General features: G+C 37.0%; 1 protein-coding gene across 1 annotated transcript; it reads right to left on the bottom strand.

Moving 5' to 3' along the window:
- Positions 1-20907: 20907 nt before the first annotated feature.
- LOC106969841 (olfactory receptor 11H6-like) lies at positions 20908-21849 on the bottom strand. Its single transcript, XM_027066386.1, has one exon. The coding sequence runs from the start codon at positions 21847-21849 to the stop codon at positions 20908-20910; it is 942 nt and encodes a 313-aa protein (XP_026922187.1).
- Positions 21850-23532: the final 1683 nt, after the last annotated feature.

The following is a 23532-nucleotide window of genomic DNA, read 5'->3' as shown; positions in this document are numbered from 1 at the left end:
TATTTATGTTTCTTTGAAATCTGTATCTGATTCCTTCTAAGGGATATAGTCTCCTGGGAATTCCAAAAGTGAGACTTTATGAGAGAAAACTGTCAGTTATATCCCTAATGTTCTCTTCCCTAAGGAGTCCAGTGATTGGCCTTTGGGATCCAGTTTCTCCAGTGGTGATCAGAAACTCTCATGCTATTCTTAGAGTCATTGTTTATTTTGTTCAATAGAGAGATTACTCTTATGGTGGTGCAATCACTACAGCAACCCCAGTTTAGCTGCGACATGAGATTATTTATTCTCTTGTTACTTTACATTTTATTCATTTTTTTGAGTCTGCTGCAAGTGTTAGATTCTCTTATCTGTCAGTATCAGAGTCATGTCATCAGATTTCTCATTTTTATTCCTGTTGACCTGCTCAATGGCTTGAAAGGGGTTATTCCTTTTTTTTTTTTTTGCTAACAGGTTTTCTCTCCCAGATTCACTCTGTGCTTCTAGTATGACCCTGATAAATAAATTCCATTTCATAGTGAACAAGTCCCAGAAGCAGGAAACATGGGGTATACGGTGAAATGCCAAAGTTCTAGAAGATAACCCTTCATTTAGTCCTTTAGGTTGTTTTAGACTGTTTTAGCAGATGTCCCTAAAAGTTGACATGATTGTTGAAATTTTCTTTCTCCTTTCAAGTGAGTTGTTGCTGAGAGTGGTGACTCAAACTTTTGGACCATTTTGTGTTATTACTTTTATGTCTATGTGTGCAGGCGCACGTGGGTATGTGTGCAGTTAGATATGATATTTAATAATGTTTTTCCTCTGTTATTGGTTTAGAGCCATCTTTAATGAGACTGCATTCTTGTTAATAATTTATTATTGGGTGTACAGCATCAATGAGCAAAGAGTTTTATGAGGAGTTATGACTTGAAGTTTCCTCATTTTCTCAGCATTGTTTCTGTAAGGTAGAAACGCTTTTGTTTCTTATGTGGTAACAGCACTTTTTTAGTCCTGAAAATTGATACCCTAGGACGCACACTAGCTAGGGTTTTGAGTGACTTATTCATTGAAAGCTTTTAGTGCTTGAATGTACAAAGAGAATTTTCTTGGCACTAAGGTCTGCCAAAATTATGATTTGGAAGAAAGAATTTATCTCTTTCATCAGGTGGATGGTTCCATGCCAAATACTTGAACTGAAGTACTAAATTATAGAATTTAACTCAAGGGAGTTGAGGAGCACTCTTGATCTGTTAAAAATATGTAAAAATATACACACACACATGCACACATACAATGTATATACTCCCATACATAGTGAAGTTCTCCCTCCTGGTAAGGAAAGATACTTGTGAAATATTCCCTTATTTTATTTTTTCCAGTTTTATTGAAATATAATTAACATATAACAATGTATAAATTTAAGTTGTAAAACATGAGGATTTGATATATGTATATATAGGAAAATGATTACTGTTAAGTTTAATTTACATCCATGACTTCACATAGCTACAAAAATTTTTTTCTTGTTTTGGGAACTTTTAAGATTGACTCTCTCAGTAACTTTTTAAATATGCAATTCTAATATAGTGTTAACTATTGTCACCATGCTGTAATTTATATCCCCAGAACTTATTTATCTTATAACTTGAAATCTTGTACATTTTGACCACCTTCACCCACTTCCTCCACCTTCCACCCCTTACCTCTGGTAACCACCAATCTGTTTTCTATTTCTATGAGTTCAGTCTTTTTAGATTTCACATGTAAGTGAGAACATACCGTATTTGTCATTTTCTGTCTGGCTTATTTCTCTTGGCATAATTCCTTCAACATTCAAGCATGTTTTTGCAAATGTCCTTTGCAAGATATTTCTTTTTTTTATGTGTGAATAATATTCTATCATATATGTAACACATATTCTAAATATATATCTATTATATTAGATATATAATATATATCTAAATGTATATTATTTTATTATATACTATATATCATATATTCTATTATATATCATATATTATAAATATATGATATATAAATTTTTATATACATGTATTAATTTGTGTATGTTGAACTGTCCTTGCATGCCAAGGATAAATCCCACTTGATCATGGTGTATGATGCTTTTAAAGTGCTGTTGAATTACATCTATTAGCGTTTTGTTGAGATACTTACCTATTGCTTTGTAGCAGTTTAAATATTATATATCTGGGTTTACATGTGTAGGTTTTTGTTATGCATTTTATTCTTTAAGATTCTTGGATCTGTAATTTGGTGACTGCTACTAATTTTTGAAAAATTTTGGCTATCATTTCTTTGGATATTTCTTCTTCCTTGAGCAAACAGAATGAGATGTCATATATGGAACAATAACAATACTGACCTACAAAATCAGAAATAAATGGTTGGATAGGTGTTCTCGTTCATATTTCTTTTCAGATTTGAATAGTGACTATACGACTTTCCTGCCTGCAACAGGGGGAAGAATAAAATAATTTTGATTCCAAGTCTACTTTCACTGCCTTCTGTATCATATTCTTCTAAAAAGTGTTATCCAGAGAGGAAGAGGGGAGTGGCAGTAGTGCAGCAATATGAAGATGCAGTGTAGCTCACTTTATCATTGCTAGCTGAAAGAATAATTCGAAGCAGAGTGTGAATTCTGTCTTTTCTTCTTCTTGGGGGATCAAGTTGTAGTTGAGAAGGAGACAGCTTTAGAGTAGTTGTTCCTTACAGTTGGCACTTCTCCCTCAGAAGCCTTGGTCTTTTTTTTTTAAATTTGTTTTTAATGTTTATTAACTTGAGAGAGAGAGAGAGAGAGAGAGGGAGAGAGCATAAGCAGGGAGGGGCAGAGAGAGAGAGGGAGACACAGATTCCGAAGCAGGCTCCAGGCTCTGGCTGTCCATGCAGAGCCCTACTCAGGGCTCAAACTCATGAGCTGTGAGATCATGACCTGAGCAGAAGTCGGATGCTTAACTGACTGAGTCACCCAGGCGCCCCAGGGCACTTGGTGTTAAGAATGATTACTGTGAACTGTCCTCAGGAAGCCTGTAATTTCGAATAAATTTGTTTTCAGTGCCTCACTTTCTTCATCTTTAAAGTGGTAATAATATTTATTTTGTATGGTTGATATGAAGGTTACACGAGTTTATAGGTAAAGCAGTTATGTTTATGTGCAAAGCCTGAAGTAATTTTAATACAGAGTAAGGATTTTCTATTATTACAGAGAAAGAAAAATTTAGCCCAGAGAACCAATGTTGACTGCTATGCTATAGTGTTCCCTGTTAAGCCTAAATATTTCATAAAGTATCAGATAAGGTTACTCCCTGACTGTGGTGGATTAAGACAAATCAACATCATTTTTTTTAATACATGAAATTTATTGTCAAATTGGTTTCCATACAACACCCAGTGCTCATTCCAAAAGATGCCCTCTTCAATGCCCATCACCTACCCTTCTCTCCCTCCCACCTCCCCATCAACCCTCAGTTTGTTCTCAGTTTTTAAGAGTCTCTTATGTTTTGGCTCTCTTCCACTCTAGCCTCATTTTTTTTTCCCTTCCCTTCCCCCATGGGTTCCTGTTAAGTTTCTCAGGATCCACATAAGAGTGAAAACATATGGTATCTGTCTTTCTCTGTATGGCTTATTTCACTTAGCATCACACTCTCCAATTCCATCCATGTTGCTACAAAGGACCATATTTCATTCTTTCTCATTGCCACGTAGTACTCCATTGTGTCTATAAACCACCATTTCTTTATCCATTCATCCGTTGATGGACATTTAGACTTTTTCCACAATTTGGCTATTGTTGAGAGTGCTACTATAAACATTGGGGTACAAGTGCCCCTATGCATCAGTACTCCTGTATCCCTTGGGTAAATTCCTAGCAGTGCTACTGCTGGGTCATAGTGTAGGTCTATTGTAAATTTTTTGAGGAACCTGCACACCGTTTTCCACAGTGGCTGCACCAGTTTGCATTCCAACCAACAGTGCAAGAGGGTTCCCGTTTCTCCACATCCTCTCCAGCATCTATAGTCTCCTGATTTGTTCATTTTGGCCACTCTGACTGGCGTGAGGTGATATCTGAGTGTGGTTTTGGTTTGTATTTCCCTGATTAGGAGAGATGTTGAGCATCTTTTCATGTGCCTGTTGGCCATCCGGATGTCTTCTTTAGAGAAGTGTCTATTCATGTTTTCTGCCCATTTCTTCAATGGATTATTTGTTTTTCGGGTGTGGAGTTTGGTGAGCTCTTTATACATTTTGGATACTAGCCTTTTGTCTGATATGTCATTTGCAAATATCTTTTCCCTTTCCATTGGTTACTTTTTAGTTTTGTTGACTGTTTCCTTTGCTGTGCAGAAGCTTTTTATCTTCACGAGGTCCCAATAGTTCATTTTTGCTTTTAATTCCCTTGCCTTTGGGGATGTGTAGAGTAAGAAATTGCTGCAGCTGAGGTCAGAGAGGTTTTTCCTGCTTTCTCCTCTAGGGTTTTGATGGTTTCCTGTCTCACATTCAGGCCCTTTTTGAGTTTATTTTTGTGAATGGTGTCAGAAAGTGGTCTAGTTTCATTCTTCTGCATGTTGCTGTCCAGTTCTCCCAGCACCATTTGTTAAAGAGACTGTCTTTTTTCCATTGGATATTCTTTCCTGCTTTGTCAAAGATGAGTTGGCCATACGTTTGTGGGTCTAGTTCTGGGGTTTCTATTTTATTCCATTGGTCTATGTGTCTGTTTTTGTGCCAATACCATGCTGTCTTGATGATGACAGCTTTGTAGTAGAGGCTAAAGTCTGGGATTGTGATGCCTCCTGCTTTGGTCTTCTTCTTCAAAATTACTTTGGCTATTTGGGCCTTTGGTGGTTCCATATGAATTTTAGGATTGCTTGTTCTAGCTTCGAGAAGAATGCTGGTGCAATTTTTATTGGCATTGAGTCGAATGTGTAGATAGCTTTGGGTAGTATTGACATTTTGACAATGTTTATTCTTCCAACCCATGAGCATGGAATGTTTTTCCATTTCTTTATATCTTCTTCAATTTCCTTCATAAGCTCTCTATAGTTTTCAGCATACAGATCTTGTACATCTTTGGTTAGATTTATTCCTAGATATTTTATGCTTCTTGGTGCAATTGTGAATGGGATCAGTTTCTTTATTTGTCTTTCTGTTGCTTCATTATTAGTGTATAAGAATGCAACTGATTTCTGTACATTGATTTTGTATCCTGCAATTTGCTGAATTCATGTATCAGTTCTAGCAGACTTTTGGTGGAGTCTATCGGGTTTTCCATGTATAATATGTCATCTGCAAAAAGTGAAAGCTTGACTTCATCTTTGCCAATTTTGATGCCTTTGATTTCCTTTTGTTGTCTGATTGCTGATGCTGGCATCCAACACTATGTTAAATGACAGCGGTGAGAATGGACATCCCTGTTGTGTTCCTGATCTCAGGGGGAAAGCTCTCAGTTTTTCCCCATTGAGGATGATATTAGCTGTGGGCTTTTCATAAATGGCTTTTATGATGTTTAAGTATGTTCCTTGTATCCCGACTTTCTCGAGGGTTTTTATTAAGAAAGGATGCTGAATTTTGTCAAAAGCTTTTTCTGCATTGATTGAGAGGATCATATGGTCCTTATGTTTTCTTTTATTAATGTGATGTATCACCTTGATTGATTTGCAGATGTTGAACCAGCCCTGCATCCCAGGAATGAATCCCACTTGATCATGGTGAATAATTCTTTTTATAAGCTGTTGAATTCGATTTGCTAGTATCTTATCGAGAATTTTTGCATCCATATTCATTAGGGATATTGGCCTGTAGTTCTCTTTTTTACCAAGTCTCTGTCTGGTTTAGGAATCATAAGTAATACTGGCTTCATAGAATGAGTCTGGAAGTTTTCCTTCCCTTTCTATTTTTTGGAATAGCTTGAGAAGGATAGGTATTATCTCTGCTTTAAATGTCTGGTAGAATTCCCCAGTGAAGCCATCTGGTCCTGGACTCTTATTTGTTGGGAGATTTTTGATAACTGATTCAATTTCTTCGCTGGTTATGGGTCTGTTCAAGCTTTCTATTTCCTCCTGTTTGAGTTTTGGAAGTGCGTGGGTGCTTAGGAATTTGTCCATTTCTTCCAGGTTGTCCAGTGTGTTGGCATATAATTTTTCATAGTATTCCCTGATAATTGCTTGTATTTCTGAGGGATTGGTTCTAATAATTCGATTTTCATTCATGATTTTATCTATTTGGGTCATCTCCCTTTTCTTTTTGAGAAGCCTGGCTAGAGGTTTGTCAATTTTGTTTATTTTTTCAAAAAACCAACTCTTGGTTTCATTGATCTGCTCTACAGTTTTTTAGATTCTATGTTGTTTATTTCTGCTCTGATCTTTATTATTTCTCTTCTGCTGCTGGGTTTAGGGTGTCTTTGCTGTTCTGCTTCTATTTCCTTTAGGTGTACTGTTAGATTTTGTATTTGGGATTTTTCTTGTTTCTTGAGATAAGCCTGGATTGCAATGTATTTTCCTCTCAGGACTTCCTTGGCTGCATCCCAAAGCGTTTGGATTGTTGTATTTTCATTTTTGTTTGTTTGCATATATTTTTAAATTTCTTTTCTAATTGCCTGGTTGACCCATTCATTCTTTAGTAGGGTGTTTTTTAACCTCCGTGCTTTTGGAGGTTTTCCAGACTTTTTCCTGTGGTTGATTTCAAGCTTTATAGCATTGTCGTCTGAAAGTGTCCATGGTATGATCTCAATTCTTGTATACTTATGAAGCGCTGTTTTGTGACAGAGAATGCGATCTATCTTGGAGAATGTTCCATGTGCACTCGAGAAGAAAGTATATTCTGTTGCTTTGGGATGCAGAGTTCTAAATGTATCTGTCAAGTCCATCTGATCCAATGTATCATTCAGGGCCCTTGTTTCTTTACTGACCATGAGTCTAGATGATCTATCCATTGTTGTGAGTGGGGTATTAAAGTCCCCTGCAATTACCACATTCTTATCAATAAGGTTGCTTATGTTTGTGAGTAATTGTTTTATATATTTGGGGGCTCCCATATTCGGCACATAGACATTTATAATTGTTAGTTCTTCTTGATGGATAGACCCTGTAATTATTATATAATGCCCTTCTTCATCTCTTGTTACAGCCTTTAATTTAAAGTCTAGTTTGTCTGATATAAGTATGGCTACTCCAGCTTTCTTTTGACTTCCAGTAGCATGATAAATAGTTCTCCATCCCCTCACTTTCAATCTGAAGGTGTCCTCCGGTCTAAAATGAGTCTCTTTAGACAGCAAATAGATGGGTCTTGTTTCTTTATCCATTCTGATACCCTACGTCTTTTGTTTGGCGCATTTAGTCCATTTACATTCAGTGTTATTATAGAAAGATATGGGTTTAGAGTCATTGTGATGTCTGTAGGTTTCATGCTTGTAGCGATGTCTCTGGTACTTTGTCTCACAGGATCCCCCTTGGGATCTCTTGTAGGGCTGGTTTAGTGGTGATGAATTCCTTCAGTTTTTATTTGTTTGGGAAGACCTTTATCTCTCCTTCTATTCTAAATGACAGATTTGCTGGATAGAGGATTCTTGGCTGCATATTTTTTGTGTTCATCACATTGAAGATTTCCTGCCATTCCTTTCTGGCCTGCCAAGTTTCAGTAGAGAGATCTGTCATTAGTCTTATTGGTGTCCTTTTATATGTTAGAGCACGTTTATCCCTAGCTGCTTTCAGAATTTTCTCTTTATCCTTGTATTTTGCCCGTTTCACTATGATATGTCATGCAGAAGATCGATTCAAGTTATGTCTGAAGGGAGTTCTCTTTGTCTCTTGGATTTCCATGCCTTTTTCCTTCCCCATATCAGGGAAGTTCTCAGCTATTATTTCTTCAAGTATACCTTCAGCACCTTTCCCTGTCTCTTCCTCCTCTGGAATACCAATTATGCATAGATTATTTCTCTTTAGTGCATCACTTAGTTCTCTAATTTTCCCCTCATACTCCTGGATTTTTTAATCTCTCTTTTTCTCAGCTTCTTCTTTTTCCATAATTTTATCTTCTAGTTCACCTATTCTCTCCTCTGCATCTTTAATCTGAGATGTGGTCGTCTCCATTTTATTTTGCAGCTCATTAATAGCATTTTTTTAGCTCCTCCTGGCTGTTCCTTAGTCCCTTGATCTCTGTAGCAATAGATTCTCTGCTGTCCTGTATATTGTTTTCAAGCCCAGCGATTAATTTTATGACTATTATTCTAAATTCACTTTCTGTTATATTGTTGAAATCGTTTTTGATCAGTTCGTTAACTGTCATTATTTCCTGGAGGTTTTTTTGAGGGGAGTTCTTCCGTTTTGTCATTTTGGATAGTCCCTGGAGTGGTGCAGAACTGCAGGGTACTTCCCCTCAGCTGTCTTGAATAACTTGCGTTGGTGGGCGGGGCTGCAGTCAGACCTGATGTCTGCCCCCATCCCACTGCTGGGCCACAGTCAGACTGGTGTGTACCTTCTCTTGCCCTCTCCTGGAGGGGGGGGGGATTCTCTGTGGGGTGGCGTGGCCCATCTGGGCTTGCACACTGCCAGGCTTGTGGTGCTGGGGATCTGGCGTATTAGCTGCGCTGGATCGGCAAGGTATACAGGGGCAGGAGGGGCAGGCTCAGCTTGCTTTTCCTTTGGAGATTCACTTCAGGAGTGGCCCTGTGGCACTGGGAGGGAGTTAGACCTGCTATAGGGTTTGATCCGCAGAAGCACAGCATTGGGTGTTTGTGTGGTGCAAGCAAGTTCCCTGACAGGATCTGATTCCCTTTGGGATTTTGGCTGGGGGATAGGCCAGGGAGATGGCGCTGGCGAGTGCCTTTGTTCCCTGCCAAACTGCGCTCTGTTGTCCGGGGCTCAACAACTCTCCCTCCCGTTGTCCTCCAGCCTTCCCGTTCTCTGAACAGATCTGTTAACTTATAACCTTCCAGATGTTAAGTCCCGCTTGCTGTCAGAACACACTCCGTCCGGCCCCTCTGCCTTTGAAGCCACACTTGGGGTCTCTGCTTTGCTGGCAGACTGCCCCTCTGCCCTAGGTCTCTCGCCAGTCCGTGTAGCGCGCACCGCCTCTCCGCCCTTCCTACCCTCTTCTGTGGGCCTCTTATCTACGCTTGGCTCTGGAGTATCCATTCTGCTAGTCTTCTGGCGATTTTCTGGGTTATTTAGGCAGGTGTGGGTGGAATCTAAGTGATCTGCAGGAGGTGCTGAGCCCAGTGTCCTCCTAATTCACCATCTTCCCAGAAGCCAAATCAACATCATTTTGTAATCACTTATGAAGAGAGACAAAGACAACACTCTAAAACCACCAGATTACTGAATATCACCTTCTCCCTGCTAGTGTGAGTGACTGCTGCTTCTTTCCTATTGACAATTTCAGTCTTGCTTCATTCCTCCCACCTTCTAAATGAAAACGACTAAGATGCCAGTCACTGAATTGCTCACTTTCTGGCAGCAGTCTATCTAAAACAGATTTCCATTTTGTTGAACTTTCCCCCAAATCATATAAAGTTCAAATCTTATGATAATCCTCTCTAAGCTCTTACTGAGTTATCCAATGGTTCATTTGGGATAGTCTTCCTTGCTGCAGCAAACTCTAAATATGATTACTACCACTATGATTATTATCATTAATATCTTCTTTTCTTATTAAAATTTTTTTTAATGTTTATTTTTGAGAGAAAGAGAGAAAGACAGAGCTGAGCCAGGGAGGGGTAGAGAGAGAGGGAGACACAGAATTTGAAGCAGGCTACAGGCTCTGAGCCCCTGATGCGGGGCTCAAACTCATGAATCATGAGATTATGACTTGAGCCGAAGTTGGACACTTAACCAACTGAGCCACCCAGGTGCCTTGATCATTAATATCTTCTTAAGATACACTCATCATCTCTACTGTAGCCTACAAAATCTATATATTCTGGGCTCTGGCTACTTCTTTTTTCTTTGTCAAATTTTTATTTCAAGTTTAGTTAGTTGGGGCACCTGGGTGGCTCAGTCAGTTGAGTATCAGATGCTTGATTTCAGCTCAGGTCATGATCTCACGGTTTGTGAGACTGAGCCCCACATTGGGCTTTACAATGACAGTGCAGAGCCTGCTTGGGATTCACTCTCTGCTCCTCCCCCACTCTCTCTCACTTTCTCAAAGTAAATGGATAAACTTAAAAAAATTTAGTTAACATGTAGTATAATATTGGTTTCAGTATAATTTAGTGATTTTTGCCACTTACATTTACTATGTAGTCCTCATCATAACAAGTATCAGCCTTAATACCCATCACCCATTTAGCCTATCCCCCACCCACCTCCCTCCATCTACTCTATTTGTTCTCTGTCATTAAGAGTCTCTTATGGTTTGCCTCCCTCTCTCTTTTTCCCCCCTTCCCATAAGTTCATCTCTTTCTTAAATTCCACATATGAGTGAAATCATATGGTATTTGTCTTTCTCTGACAGACTTATTTTGCTTAGCATAATACACTCTAGCTCCATCCGTCATTGTAAATGGCAAGATTTCATTCTTTTTGATGGCTAAGTAATATTCCATTGTATGTACATAGTTTGGCTATTGTTGATAGTGCTGCTATAATCATCAGGGTGCATGTGCTCCTTTGAATCAGTATTTTTGTATCCTTTACGTAAATACCTAGTAGTGCAATTGTTGGGTCATGGGTAGTTCTATTTGTAATTCTCTGAGGAACCTCCATACTGTTTTCCAGAGTGACTGCACCAGTTTGCATTCCTACCAACAATGCAAGAGGGTTCCCCTTTCCCTGCATCCTCACCAACATCTATTGTTTCCTGTATTGTTAATTTTAGCCATTCTGATGGGTATGAGGTAGTATCTTATCATGGTTTTGATTTGTATTTCATTGAAGCTAAGTGATCTTTTAATCTAGGCTCTGGCTACTCTGATAGTCTTATTCTCATTCACCCCAAAGCAAGTCACACACGAACTGTATCTTGAACATGCTAGTTTTACTCCACCTTTGTGGCAGACCTTTGTGCTAGATATTTTTTTCTGCCTGGAATATTCTTCTCCAAGGTATTCACACATCTCAGTTCCTTGATTCATTCATTTCTAATCTCTGTCTCCTTCAAGAACACTTTCTTGACAACCTAGTTTGAAATATACATCCGCCGCTTCTATTCCCTTATTCTATTTTTGTTTGTATCATTTAACAGTAAATGGAATTATGTATCTCTTTATTGTCACTCTTATCTTCTCCGGAGCATGGGCTCTATAATAACAAATTCTTTGTCCTGTGCCTTTATTCACTTCTGTATTACCAGCATCTAGAATAATTCCTGGCAAAAAGGAAGAATGTAATAGAAAATTGTTGACATGATGAAATAATTCATTGCTTCATGTCTTATGAGGCAAGAATAAAAAGAAAGCATAGAATCTATTCTCAGAAATAAATGATGTAAACTGTAGGGAGATGGGTATAGGGTGGGAGAAGATTAAAGGGATTCCCCAAATTATAGGGATCAAGAGAATGTGTACATTTATAATTCTCTGGTCACTGTACCTTAGTTGACATTCTGTTATTTTGTAGAACTCCGGTGCTTTAAATTTATTTTCTGCCTATATTACTATGAGACTGATTCTATTTTTTATGTCTTTCTGTGAATTTTTTTCTTAGTGTCTATGTCCCCACATTCTTCTATTTATTTTTCAAGATCTAATTCAAATGCCCTTATCTTTGTGTTACTTTTTATATTCACCCTTACATGTGGAATGGCTATGACTTTGCTTCTATAATATTATTCACACAGTTCCACTATATAACATTCAAGTTATTATATTACTCATATTATTGTATTGTAAGAGGTTAAAAGTTTAGAAAGAGACTTCCAGAATAGAAGAGTAAGGGCCTTCAAAAACCTACTTCTTCAAAAAAGCATCAAGTAGAAATAATCAAAATAAGTTTTATCAGAACTCTGGAAATTAACCAAAAGCTTGCAACAATTCAAGAATTTTTTTTTTCAATAAAACAGCTGAATCTTCGTAAGAAAAGTGAGTTTTGTGTCATTTTAACTGGCCGTATTCTCACCTCCCTTTCCCATTAGCCTTGAAAACCAGCAGACTTACAGACTTACATGGTGTCTGTGAAAACCAGTAGACTAGCAGCCACTAGAGAGGGAAGACTGGGTTTGGAACTCCTCAAAAAGCCCCAGTTACCAGAGAGGTCTCACTATTTGGCTCATCTTACAGCTCCTTGGAAAAGCCCTATTTGCAGGACTTGTTATTTGGCCTGAATCAGAGTTTGCTCAGTGGGGAAACCTCTATCCCAGGATATTTTTGAAAATGGTGAAGGCAGTTCACCATTGAAGCTGCTTGGAGCAGTGATATCAGCTGTGACAAATGGGAAGCTGGGGAAAAAAGACTTAAAAAGTAGTTCAGGGGAATGAGATGTCCATAGTGATCTTTGAAATGTTCCAATGTATTCCTGGGGATCTAGAAGACTACACACATGTGCAAGGCTGTGCACATTTCCAAAAAAGACTTAAGAAGACCCTAATATTTTACCTAAGGCTATATCTGAGGCCCTGTACAAGTAAGAAATGAAAGCTAAAGCAGATTTATAAACATCTGGAATACTGAATCTTTGTCCTAACAGAACCCCTTTGCAGAGAGTGGATAATCTTTTGGTTAAAGGCATTTAAAAAATCTCTGTACAATTATGATCTGACCATTAAGTTAACCAAGCAGAGACTTCAATAGCTACATATAACAGGTGATTTAGACTTTATAGAATTAGTGAAAGAAAAAGTCATTAAAGAAACAATCAGCATCAGCAGCAAGAACAATCACATGAAACAGCAGTAACAAAACCTGGAGAAATTGGGGAAATTTGATTTTCAGAGTTGCCACATTTTATTATTTAAAATATCCAGTTTTAAATTAAAAAAAAAGACATACAAAGAAAGAGAAAAGTATGGCCGATAGGTAAGAAAAAAACCAGAAGTCAATAGAAATTGCCTTCATGGGAGTCCAGATATGGGATTCCCTAGGCAGAAAGTTTAAGTAAGCTTTTATAAACAACTTCAAAGAATTGAAGAAAATTATGTCTACAGAATTAAGAGAAATTATGAGAATGATATCTCACCAAGTAGAGAATATCAAGAAAGAGATTGAAATTATCAAAAAGAACCAGATGGAAACTGTATTGAAAATTACAGTGACTACTAAAAATATTTAATAGAGAGGCTCAACAGAATATTTGAGTAAGCAGAAGAAAGAATCAGCAAACTTGAAAATAGATTGAGAAAATCCAACCTGAGAAATAGAAGCAAAATGAACAGAGTTTCAGAGGACTATAGGACACCATCGGGTATACCAACATATAATGGGAGTCTAAGAATGAGAAAAGAGATAAAAAGGGGGAGGAAAATATTTGAAGAAATAATGACTGGATATACCCCAAATATGATTAAAAACATGAATTAATACAGCCGAGAAGTTTAATAAATTTCAAGTAGGATAAATTCAAAGATCCACATCTAAACACATCAAGGTCAAACTCTTGAAAGAAAAAGAGAAAATTGTGAATACAGCAAGAGAAAAGCAGCCTATAACATACAAGTGATCCTAAATAAGATTAACAGCTGACCTCTCAAAACCATGGAAACCAAAAGGGAGTGGGTTGGCATTTTCAAATGGACTGAAAAAAGATTGGTAACCAATAGTTTTATATCCAGTAAGCCTATATTTCACAAAAGAAGGAAAAATTAAGACATTCTCAAATAAACAAAAACTGAGGGAATTTGTCGCTAGCCAACTTGTATTATAAATGATATTAAAAAGAGAACTTCAGGTAGAATCGAAAGGACTAGAGTTGAATCTACCCCCCAAAAGTAAAGAGCACCAATAAAGATAACAATGAAGGTAAATATAAAATGCAATATAAATGTATTTTTACTTGTAACTTTTTTCTTCTCCTGATTCAAAAGACAACTGCATAAAGCAATAATTATAAAACTGTGTCAATGGGTGTGAAATGTATAAAGATGTCATTTGTATGAAAGCAGAAAAGAGGAGGGGGAAAAGGAGGTACATTGAAGCAAAGTTTTTTTATACTATTGAAATTAAGTTGAAACTAATCCACACTAGATGGTTTTAAGATGCAATCACTAAGAAAATAACTCAAAAAATATACCAAAACAAACAAAAAGGGAATTAAAATAGTGTACTAAAATATATATATTTAACACAAAAGGAGCTAGTAATGGAGGAATAGAATTTCAAAAATAAAGGAGAGGAAATAATCTTCCCTATTCATTCCATGAGGCCAGTATTGCTCGGAAACCAAAACCAGGCAAAGATGTCACAAGTAATAAATCAGACTGTTATTTCTTATGAACATAGATTAAAAAAAACCCTCAAAAAATACTAGCAAAACAAATCCAGTAATATATAAAAGGATTGATACATCATGACCATGTGGGATCTATCAAAGGTTAGTTTCACTTTGAAAATTGCTGATTAGTGATTTTCATCTGCCTGGGTGGCTCAGTTGGTTAAGCATACAACTCTTGATTTCATCTCAGGTCATGGTCTCACAGTTACATGAGTTTGTGCCTCAGGTCATCAGGCTCTGAGCTGGCAGTACAGAACCTGCTTGGGATTTTCTATCTTCCCCCCCCCCCCCCTCTCTGCCCCTACCCCTCTTTCTTTTTTCCTCCTCTGTCTCAAAATAAATAAATAAATAAACTAAAGAAAAAAAATCATTAACCATTCAATGTTACTTACCATATTCATAGAATAAGGACAAAAACATATGATCATCTCAATAGATACAAAAAAAGCATTTTACAAATTCCAACATTATTTCATGATAAAAATCCTAAAAAACAAAACAAAACAAAACAAAAAAGCAGACAAACCGAGGGACTTCCTCAACCTGATAAAGGGCATCTATAAAATACCTACAGCGGCCTCACATTTAGTGGTGAAACACTCAAAGCTTACCCCTAGGATCAGGAACAAGACAAGGATGACTGTTCTTGCCACTTATATTTAATATTGTACTGCAAGTTCTAAGCCTCAGCAAGAAAAAGAAATATAAGACATCCTGATTGCATTTACAACAGCATCAAAAAGAATAAAAATCTGACAAATTTAGCAAAAAAAAATGCAAGATGAATACTGACAACTACAAAACATTGTTGCAAGGAGTTACTATAAATCAAAATAAATAGAGATCCCATGTTATTGGATTGGAAGATTTAATATTATTAAGGTGGTAATACTCTTTGAGTTATCTTCAAAAGACGTTAATGACTTGATATCCATGTTTTTTTTTCACATCTTGATGGCTCATTTCTTTTTGTCACTGAAAAATATTCCATTGTTTAGGTGTATCAGAGCTTGTTGTGCATTTTTCTACTAAAGGACTTCTTTGTCCCTTCCAGTTTTTGGTAATTATGAATAAAGCTACTGTAAGCATTTGTGTGCAGGTTTTGTTTGTGGACATAGATTTTTGAGTCAATTTGGAGAATGCCTGGGGATGCAATTACTGGATCATAAGGTATAATTAAGCTTAGTTTCGGAGAAGATTGCCAGATTGTCTTCCAGGCTGGCTGTATCATTTAGCATTCCCATCAGCAGTGAATGACAGTTCTTGTTGCTCTGTGTCCTCGCCAGGAGTTGTTATTGTTGGTTTTTGGATTTTGGACATTCTTGTTAATGGTTGTAATGGTATCCCGTTATGTTGATTTGTAACTCCTTGATGACAGGTGAAAGACAAGATCTTTTCAAGTGCTTATTTTCCGCCTGTATATCTCCCTTTTTAAAAATGTTTTTATCTGGATTCAGTAATAGGATAATGATGATCCCATAGAATGAGTTAGGAAAGGTTCCGTCTGCTTCTATTTTCTGAAATGTATTTGTGGAAAGTTGGTATCATTTCTTTGTTAAATGTTTGATAGAATTCACCAGTAAAATCATCTGATCCTGTTCATTACGTTTTTAAGAGGTTACTAGTTATTGATTTATTTTCTTTATATAGGTACAGATACTAAATATATAGATTATCTATTTCTCCTTATGTGAATTATAGTTTGTATCTTTTGAGGAATTTGTTGATTTCATCTACATTACCAAATTTATGGATGTATATCAAATTTATAGTGTTTCTTTACATTTTAATGTCCATCTCTGTCTCCTCTCTTTTTTATTCTTGGTTAGCCTGGCTGGAGGTTTACTAATTTTTTAAACATTTTCAAAGAACTAGCTTTTGTTCCATTGATTTTTCTGGTTTTTTTTTTTTTTTGGTTTCTTTTCAATTTCATTGACTTCTGCTCTGAATTTTATTATTTTTTTTCCTGCTTGTTTTAGGCTTAAATTGTTTTTCTTTCTCCAGATTTCCTAAGGTAGAAAATTATATAATTAATTTAATACATTTCTTTTTTTCTAATAGATGCATTTAATGCTATAAACCTCCCTCCCTCTAAATACTGATATTGCTACATCTCTCAAATTTTGGTAAGCTGTATTTTCATTTTTATTCAGCTTAAAATGTTTTTTAATCTCTTGAGATTGCTTTTTTGCCCCATGTGTAGAAGTATATTAAGTTCCACATATTTGGGCATTTTCCAGCTATTTTTCTGTTACTTTAGTAACAGATTCTACTTTAATTTCAATGTATGATAACATACTTTTTATTATTTATATTTGTTTAAACTTTGTTAAGGTTGTTTTACGGCCCCAAATATGGTGTATCTTGGTTCTATGCAAGTTCAAGAAGAATGTGTTTTCTGTTGGATGGAATATTTTATAAACGCCAGGTTCAGTTTATTGATAGTGCTATTCAGGTAAACTGTATCTTTGCCAATTTTCTGTCTGCTTGATCTATCAATCACTAAAAAAAGGGTGTTTACTTTAACTATAATAGTGGATTTCTTTCTTTCTCCTTGAAATTCTCTGTTTTTGCATCATGTGTTCTTAGGCTTAAACACATTAATATTGTTAGTTTTAACTTTGGGATGCATCACTTTAGAAAATTATATAAATTATAAAATATTATAAATATGAGAAAAATAATGGAAATACATAAGTTGTATCATTTAGTTTACCTAAAAAAGAAAATTAATAATTTGACTTAAAAATTCACATGGAAATGCAAGGGACCCAGAATACCCAAAGTTGGAGGACTCCCAATTCCTGATTTGAAAGTGTACTACAAAGATACGATAATCAAGACTGTGTGGTACTAGCATGAGAATAGACATATAGAATGAGAATTGAGCATCCAGAAATAAACCTTATTTTTATGGTTTAATGTTCAACAATAATGCCAAGATAATTCACTGGGGGGAAGGATAGTTTCAACAAATGTTGCTGGGACAACTGGATATCCACACGCAAAAGAATGAAGTTGAACCTCTGTCTTCCATCATATACTAAAATTATCTCAAGATAGGCCATAGACTTAAATATAAAAGGTAAAGCTATAAAACTCTATGAAGAAAACAGACATAATTATTTGTGATGTTGAGTTAGACAATAGCTTCTTAGATATGGCACCAAAAGAACAAGACACACACACACACACACACACACACACACACACACACACACAAATAAATTGGACTTCATCAAAATAAAACAAACTTCTGTGCTATATATGACACTGTCAAGAAAAGTGAAAAGCAACCCACAGAATGGAAGAAAATATTTGTAAACCATTTATTGATAGACACTTGAATCTAGAATATTTTAGGGGCACCTGGATTGCTCAGCCAGTTGAGTGTCCAATTCTTGATTTCGGTTCAGGCCATGATCTCAGTCATGGAATTGAGCCCTGCATTTGGCTCAGTGCTGAACATGAAGCCTGCTTGGGATTCTCTCTCTCCTCTCTCTGCCCCTCCCCCTTCTAAAAATAAGTAAGTAAACATTTAGAGTATTTAAAAAACTCTTAAAACTCAACAGCAGTAATGAATAAGACAACTAAGCCAATTAAAAATGGGACAAAGAATTTGAATTGACATTTCTTCAAAGAAGATTCATGAGTGGCCAATAGTTACATGAATAGATGCTTAATATAACTGATTAGGAAAATACAAATCAAAACCACAGTGAGATGTTACTTTATAATGTCTAGGCTGGCAAAAAGAAAAAGAAAGAAAAAAGAGAGGGAGGTAGGAAAGAAAGGAGGGAATAACAAGTGTGGCTGGGATATAGAGAATTTGAAACTAATAATTGCTGATGGCATTATAAATAGTACCACAACTTTGGAAAGCGGTCTAACAATTCTTCAAAAAATTTACTACATGATCTAGCAATTTTACGCAGGTATTGTTATGGACTGAATTGTGTCTTTCTAAAATTCATATAACTTCTAAAATTCATGCAACTGTGTTTGTAGACAGGGCCTTTAAGGAGGTAATTAAGGTTAAATCAAGTCATGGGGGGGACCTTAATCTGATGACTGCAGCACATATAAGAACAGGAAGAGATAGCAGGACCACCCTCACCTCTGTTCATGTATAGAGGAAAGGCCATGTGAAGATACAGTGAGAAGGTGGTTGTCTGCAAGCCTAGGAGAGAGGCTTCATCAGATTCCAACTCTTCTGGTGCCTTGATCTTAGACTCCCAGTCTCTAGAACTGTAATAAAATAAATTTATATTGTTTAAACCACCCAGCCTGTGGCATTTTGTCATGGCAGCCTATGCAAACTAGTATATGTCCAGGAGAAATATATATTCAGACAAAAATGTGTACATGAATGTTCATAACATCATTATTCATATTAGCAAAAAAGTAGGAACAGCTTAAATGTTCATCATTTGATGCATGCATACACAAAATTTGGTATATCCATACAATGGAATATTATTTGACAATAAAAAGGAATAAAGTACTCATAGCAAGCTATAATATGGATGAGTTATTCATGGATGAACATTATGCTAAGTGAAAGAAGCTAGCTACAAAAGGCCACATAGTGCATGGTCCATTTTTCTGAAATGCCCAGAATAGGCAATATCCATAGGAACATAAAGTAGATTAGTGGTTTCCAGGGGCTGATGGAGAGGGAAGTAGGGAATGACTGCTAATGGGTATGGGATTTCTTTTTGAGGTTATGAAAATATTGTAAAATTTGTTAGTGGTGATTGTTGCACAGCTATGTGAATAAGAGCACTGAATTGTCCCTTTTTAGAAGGGTGAATTTTTATGGTATGTAAACTGTATTTCAATCAAACTATTATAAACCAAAACAAAAAAAGTTAGAAAAGTTTATTTCCTTTGCTGGGTTGTGGTCTTTCTGAGGACAGGAAAGAAATATTGCTAATCAGCATTACTCCAAAGGCTAGTACGATGCCAGGATGGTTTTTCATATTCGCTATTCTTTTTAATATACATATATCCCATTTAATATACATATATCCCAATATACATATATCCCCAGGTAAAAATATTCAAAAGAGACTTACCTAACTTGAATATAAAATTTTTGGGGGGCAAAACAATGATTATTATACTTGTGTTATAACATGTCATATTGCTATCTAATAATCAGTTTGGTTGATTTGCACCAGGGTGGCTTTTGAAAAGAAAAGGAATGTGGATGTAGTCTTGTTATGTGTTATTGTGGAGTTTAGAAGTCCCTGGATTGGAATGCAGTGGTTCCCAGTGCTTTTTGTGTATTACAATTTCCTGGGGGGCTTTTCAGAATACCTGTACCACCTGCACCCCCATCATGAGTCACTCAGTTGAGAACCACTGCTTGGGTGGAGGTAGGTGTCAATAGGACTGCATGTGGTTGTGATTACAGTGAGGCAACAGAGAAACTGTTGTAAAGCACTGGTTTTCCAACTTTAACGTATGTAATAACCCATGAGGATAAAATGCAGATTCTACTTTATAGGGCTGAGCTAGGCCCTGAAATCCTACCTTCCAAGAAGCTCCCCAGTGATGCCCAGCTAACAGTCCCCAATCCACATTGTCAGTGGTAAGGGTTGTATAATACATTTTCAAAGGAGTGAAAGCATGGTTAATAAGAAAATGTAATAAAGAAAATGAAATAAAGCAGTTGCATACTTAGACAAAGAGCTTGATGAAGGGAAGGAAGCAGGTAATTGCTTAAGACATTAACTTTCATCTTGGTGAGATTTTCCATTGATTTGATTATCATGTAATGATTGGTCCAACCACTTTAGATGGATTTCACGTTTTCTGGAAGTTTTTCCATTTTGTCCATAGGATGAAAATTTGGATTGTTAGGGACTTTGCATAATTTCTTTAGATATTGTCCTGACTTGCCAGGATGATAGAATCTAGTGAGGAAATATGAACAAATATATTTGTTTTATTTAAATTGACATTATTGACATTTTTGTGCTAGACATGATATTGAGTTCTGGAATTACAGAAATTAATAAGCATAGTCCCTGTTCTTAAAATTTGACAGTTTAGGGGCACCTGGGTCGCTCAGTTGGTTAAGCGTCCCACTCTTGATTTTGGCTTAGGTCATGATCTCATGGTTCATGGGATTGAGCCCCAAATTGGGCTCTGGGCTGACAGCATGGATCCTGGTTGGGATTTTCTCTCTCCCTCTCTCTCTGCCCCTCTTTTTCTCATGCTCATGCTCTCTATCTCTCTCAAAATAAATAAACTTAAAAAAAATTGACAATCTGTTAAGGATGGGGAGGCATGTAGGACAGATTTGTGAACAGCTAACTATCACACAAGAAATAAATGAATGACATGTGCAGTAGAAGTACACACAATGTGCTATGGAAGAGGCAGTTAATTCCACCTGGGGAAAGGTTCCATTGATGACCTGGTATTTAGAATTTTGAAATGACTTCTTCAAAATGTTCACTGGTTGTTGGCCAGTTCTCAACTATTCACTGTCAGGAGGCTCACGGTTGGAACTCATCCAGGAATAACATACTAACATCACAGACCAATTTTAGAAACCTCCTAGAACTTTCTTCAAGGCATCCTTCATTTCTTTATTCCGGAGGCTGTAGATCATGGGGTTAAAAAAAGGGGTCAGAACTGAGTAGAATAGAGTTGTGAACTTCTGCATTCCCTCTGCTTGTCCTGACCCTGGGCTCACATATGTCATCATGACAGAGCCATAGAATAGAAACACAACAGCCAGATGTGAGGAGCACGTAGAAAAGGCCTTCTTCCGGCCAGCAACTGAGGGCACCTGCACTACAGCCCTCAGCACCAGGGTATAGGAGCCAGTAATGTAGAAAAAGGTGGCAAAGATGAGGAGTGAGCTCATGGTGCCACATATGAGAATAGTCCCTGGGATTGGGACACAGGCTGAAGCCAAGTCCAGAAGAGGACCCAGGTCACACAGGAAGTCATCAATCACGTTTGGGCCACAAAATGGTAGCTGGGTAACAAGTATCACTGGGATCAGAAACCAGAGAAAACCATAGACCCAGCAAAAGATGACCAGGCTGCAACAGAACTTCACAGTCATGATGGTGGGGTAATGCAGGGGGTGACAGATTGCCAGGAACCGGTCATAGGCCATGATGGACAGAAATAAGCATTCAGTTGTGCCTAGTGAGAAGAAGAAGTACAACTGGAGGAGGCACCAAGCAAAGGAGATGGTTTTGGTCTGGGAGAGGAAGTTGGCCAGCATGTTGGGCACATCAGAGTTGACATAGCAGATTTCCAGGAAGGAGAAGTTGGCCAGCAGAATATACATGGGGGTGTGGAGCCGGCGGTCCCAGTGCACCACACACACAATGGCCATGTTTCCAAGGAGCGTCATGATGTAAGTCACAAAGAATATGGAAAAGAGGAGGATCTGCATTTCCCAACGGCAAGGAAAGCCCAAGAGGATGAACTCACTCACAGTGTGAGAAATATTTCTGGCCTCCGAAGTCATTTCCTTCTATCCTGTGAGGATTGCAGCAGAAGTTACATTACAAAAGGAGTCATGCCTCCTGATTCCTCCCCAGGAGAGAACACATTTTCCTGATCATAGGGGAGACCTAGACCAGGATTTCCTATTTTTGATTGGGCACTTCAACAATATACTTGTTGAGTATACTTTTCTATATATGACTCTTCACTTTTAAACTATATACAGCCCACTGTCAATCAATATAGTAAATATTGGTAAATATTTTGAAAAAAGTTTTCTTAAAATAAAAGTAGAAATTCAGGTATTTCCTTTCTGCATCTCTATTGAGTTGTCCAGTGCACCCAACTTTGGAGAACATTGGTCTAGACAATATACATAGGTGGCTGGCTGAAGCTAAATTGAGATATAAACATTGACATTGGCAATTCATCCATAAAATAAAATTAGAATTGACACTTTTACCAAACAAAACAGTACAATCAGGTAAGTGATATAAAGGAGAGAACATGAGGCTTTGAAGCCGGGTATGAAAATAACCAGAGTGACTTTAAGCAAGTTGCATTTTAGCACACTAAGTAACCATTTATAGGCCATTATTAGTGTCTCTTCTCTATCTGTAGGATGCTGTGGTACAAGGGCTCCAGACTCTGATATTATTAGTAACATATGGGGGAGCCTTTGAAAGGTGTAGATTCCTGGGCTCCGCCTGGGTTTGGGATCCACTGGTGTGTGTCAGAGCACAAGCTCTGGAGACATGACAGTTCTGGGCTCTGCCACTTCCTGAGGAGCATTTCCTCAGGCAAGAATTTGACCTTTGAGACTATGTTTCTTTCTCTGTAAATTATGAACAGTCATACCTCCACAGTAAGGATGGCATGAAAATTGCATAGAATAATGTATGCAAAAGCAGTTTAAAATTATACAGTGCTACAGAAATATAAACTTTGGTAAACTGTTCAGGGCTTGTTATGCTAAACATTACACTCCTTTGTTAACCTTATAAATTAAATTGATTTTATTTATTTATTTTTTTATTTTTTTAAAATTTTTTTGTATTTTATTTTTTATTTTTTTATTTTTTTGACTTAAAGATCTACTTTATTTTTTTCTTTTTTTTCAATATATGAAATTTATTGTCAAATTGGTTTCCATATAAATTAAATTGATTTTAAAATGCAAAAGAATGTGTTTTCCTGTGGAATTTTAGCCATGTGACAGGCATAGTCCATGTTGTGTGTGTTCGTCTGCCTGTACACACGTGTGTGTATGAAAAAGAAAGTGCTTCTCAGTCGTTTCAGAGTACACTGAATGAAACTCCCTTATAAGCCTCTTTTTTTTTTAAAGTTTATTTATTTTGAGAGAGACAGAGACAGCATGGGTGGGGGAGGGGCAGAGAGAGAGGGAGAGAGAATCCTAAGCAGGCTCCTGGGAGATCATGACCTGGGCTGAAACCAAGAGTTGGACACTTAACCCACTAAGCCACCCAGGTGCACCTATAAGCACCCTTTTTTGCCTATCAAACATACCTATAAAGCACCCTTGAAGACCCTTTTTTGCCTATCAAACATATCAGAGCTCATTTTTTTCTTAATAGACTGTCTTCCTTGGTAAGGTTACCACTGCAACCATAAACAATAGGATCATTTTCCTGATGGCTACACTGTAGTTTGTATTAAAGCCACCTACTTTTTTTTTTTAATATAT

This window comes from Acinonyx jubatus, chromosome B3 (assembly GCF_027475565.1).
Source record: "Acinonyx jubatus isolate Ajub_Pintada_27869175 chromosome B3, VMU_Ajub_asm_v1.0, whole genome shotgun sequence".
In the NCBI taxonomy this organism is placed as follows: Eukaryota; Metazoa; Chordata; class Mammalia; order Carnivora; family Felidae; genus Acinonyx; species Acinonyx jubatus.
The sequence above is the reverse complement of the archived record's forward strand: the minus strand, read 5'-3'. Positions and strand labels throughout refer to the sequence as shown.